The sequence below is a fragment of the Durio zibethinus genome, chromosome 14, assembly GCF_047325235.1.
Source record: "Durio zibethinus cultivar Kanyao isolate XHJ-2024 chromosome 14, ASM4732523v1, whole genome shotgun sequence".
In the NCBI taxonomy this organism is placed as follows: domain Eukaryota; kingdom Viridiplantae; phylum Streptophyta; class Magnoliopsida; order Malvales; family Malvaceae; genus Durio; species Durio zibethinus.
The window spans coordinates 22,797,016-22,799,408 of record NC_143175.1 but is presented as its reverse complement, the minus strand read 5'-3'; the positions used below and the strand labels follow the sequence as shown (position 1 = coordinate 22,799,408).

General features: G+C 30.9%; 1 protein-coding gene across 1 annotated transcript; it reads left to right on the top strand.

The window, feature by feature from the left end:
- Positions 1-1,200: 1,200 nt before the first annotated feature.
- On the top strand, positions 1,201-1,901 carry LOC111295534 (VQ motif-containing protein 8, chloroplastic-like). The gene has a single exon (XM_022889062.2). The coding sequence runs from the start codon at positions 1,318-1,320 to the stop codon at positions 1,777-1,779; it is 462 nt and encodes a 153-aa protein (XP_022744797.1). The 5' UTR covers positions 1,201-1,317; the 3' UTR covers positions 1,780-1,901.
- Positions 1,902-2,393: the final 492 nt, after the last annotated feature.

The following is a 2,393-nucleotide window of genomic DNA, read 5'->3' as shown; positions in this document are numbered from 1 at the left end:
CTTTCAATGATACAAGACTATATATATATATATATATATATATATGATGATGATGATGAAACTGCTACCATTAGGTCAAGATCTGTAACAGCTGAAACATATAGCCAAAGGCAAAAGAAAACTATAACTTTGGTTTTGAGTTTTGACATTGGAGAATAGAAATGATTATCACCGACAGAAAATGCCGTCAGTAAAAGTATAGACTCCGTTGGAAACGACAAAATGGGAAAGAGAAGAATCCTTGGAAGACGTCCACTACCTTAATAGTTACTAACAAATCAGCTGACTTAGCCCTGAATTATAAGACATCGATCAGGAGAAGGATTCAGAAGGTTTGACATGATCTGGTGGCTGATCAATTGGGGTTGAGATATATATTAATCGTGAAAAATAATACTGAATCAGTAGAACCTTCTGTTGACTTGTATTACTGATTTTGCCAATCATATATATATATATATATATGATATATATAATATAATATTTTCTATTGGAATATTCATATTTGCAAAGTGGAAGGATCTAATCTTTAATAGATGAGATCAGGGGATTTTCTCATCAGGAGAAGCATTCAGAGACTGAATACATTTGGTGACTAGGCTAATTATTTTTTATATAAAGGAAAGCTGGGATGCGAGAATTGGATAATTTTTAAAGACAATTGTATGAATTAATTGAGATAAATTTTGAATTCGTGACTGGCTAATTGATTGTATTTTTAATAATAAATATGTTTTTGTTAGTTAGAAGGGATTGATGTTGGAATATCCCGTACTATTGAAAAGAAGAAAGTTAGGAATACTTTATACTATAAATCAAACACTTGGCTGAGGCTGAGGATCATTTTCAAGCTGCTCTACTTTGAATTCTGTCATTCTTGCCATAAGGCAGTTGGAAAAAGCTCAAGGCCACAAGCTTGTATGAAGAAAAGCAAAGTAAAGTTGGTTGACATGTTTAGAATTTGGGATTGGGATCAAAGAACAAAAGAAAATTGGCTGATGACTTTGACTCGACTGAATTTGTCACCTTCAATTGCCATTAATTGTTCAACCAATGTTTAAACAAACAATTTCTTGAAAACATAGCCGGCAAATTCTACCAAAACACCATATTATTATAATACACAAAGACCTATTCAAAAGCAGACCAACTTTTTTGGCATTTTCTAGCAATGTTCTCCTTTATGGGTGGACTCTTTCTTACTTGCTGCACTATCAATATATAAATACAAAGCTTGACCTCAAAATCAGTTCAGTCCCCAAAATTGTTATAGCCCTAAGAAAAGAAGAACATTTGCTTTAGCCCTTATTTTCCCTAATGAGTTCTATCAGTGAAAGTCGTGAAATCAAGTACTCCAGTAGAGGAAGAGAATTGCAAGGTCCTAGGCCTTCACCTTTAAGGATTAGCAACTCTTCACAAACGATTAAGAAATCATCACATCATCAGCCAACTCGAAGCAGCAAGCAGCTGGTTAATAATCCTGTTGTAATCTATCTCAGGTCACCAAAGATTATCCATGTTAGGCCGGAGGAGTTCATGAGCCTGGTGCAACGCCTAACAGGGAAGGACTCAACGAACGAATCTTGTATTAACCTGCCGTCGTCGCCATCATCATCTTCTTGTGACTTGGTAGGGGATGATGAATCCATGCAGACCACGACAAAGAGAGATAATTTGTTTGATGCAGATCAAATGATGAAGACTTTGAATGAGGTTGATTTTGCTGATCAAGTTCTTGGACTGTCTCCTACTTGGTTGCGTTTCTTAGGTTGTGTATAAAAACATATGTTCCAATGCTAATCATTTACTGTTGGAAGTTAATTTCACCTTGACACATTTGAATATACAAAAATACTTTAGGATTTCCTTAACTTCTTGTTAGGGTTCTTTTTATCATTCTCAAAAATATATGGTACTTATAGGCTTTTGAGTGTTTTTATTTTTTCTGTATATTGTATAAGTTGAATTTTCTTTTAATTTTTTGTGCAAAGAACAGCTTATATTAATTAATTAAAAGTTAGTAAGATTATCTAAAAAATATATCAAATTTTTTTAAAAACTTTTAAAATTTTGCAGACTCATATATGTAATTACATAAAATTTCAATTTATTGATTTAGATTTTTTATTTTAATTTTTATTTAATCATTTTCAATAAAAAATTTCACAAATTTTTTTTTAAAAAAAATTATCTGAGTCTTTGTATTACTTATAAACTCAAAATAGAAGATCAAATAACGACCTTAGGTCAAAATATATTAATTTGGATAAATTAGATGTTATATTATATTTGATGACAATTTGAACAGTAAAAAAAATACTAAATGAAATTAATTTTTATTTTCCAAAATAAAATTTGAATATAAAATAATTTTTCATTATGGTTTTCTAATT

Excerpts from the sequence above, each read along its gene's own strand:
- LOC111295534 (XM_022889062.2), top strand. The coding sequence starts at position 1,318 with ATGAGTTCTATCAGTGAAAGTCGTGAAATCAAGTACTCCAGTAGAGGA.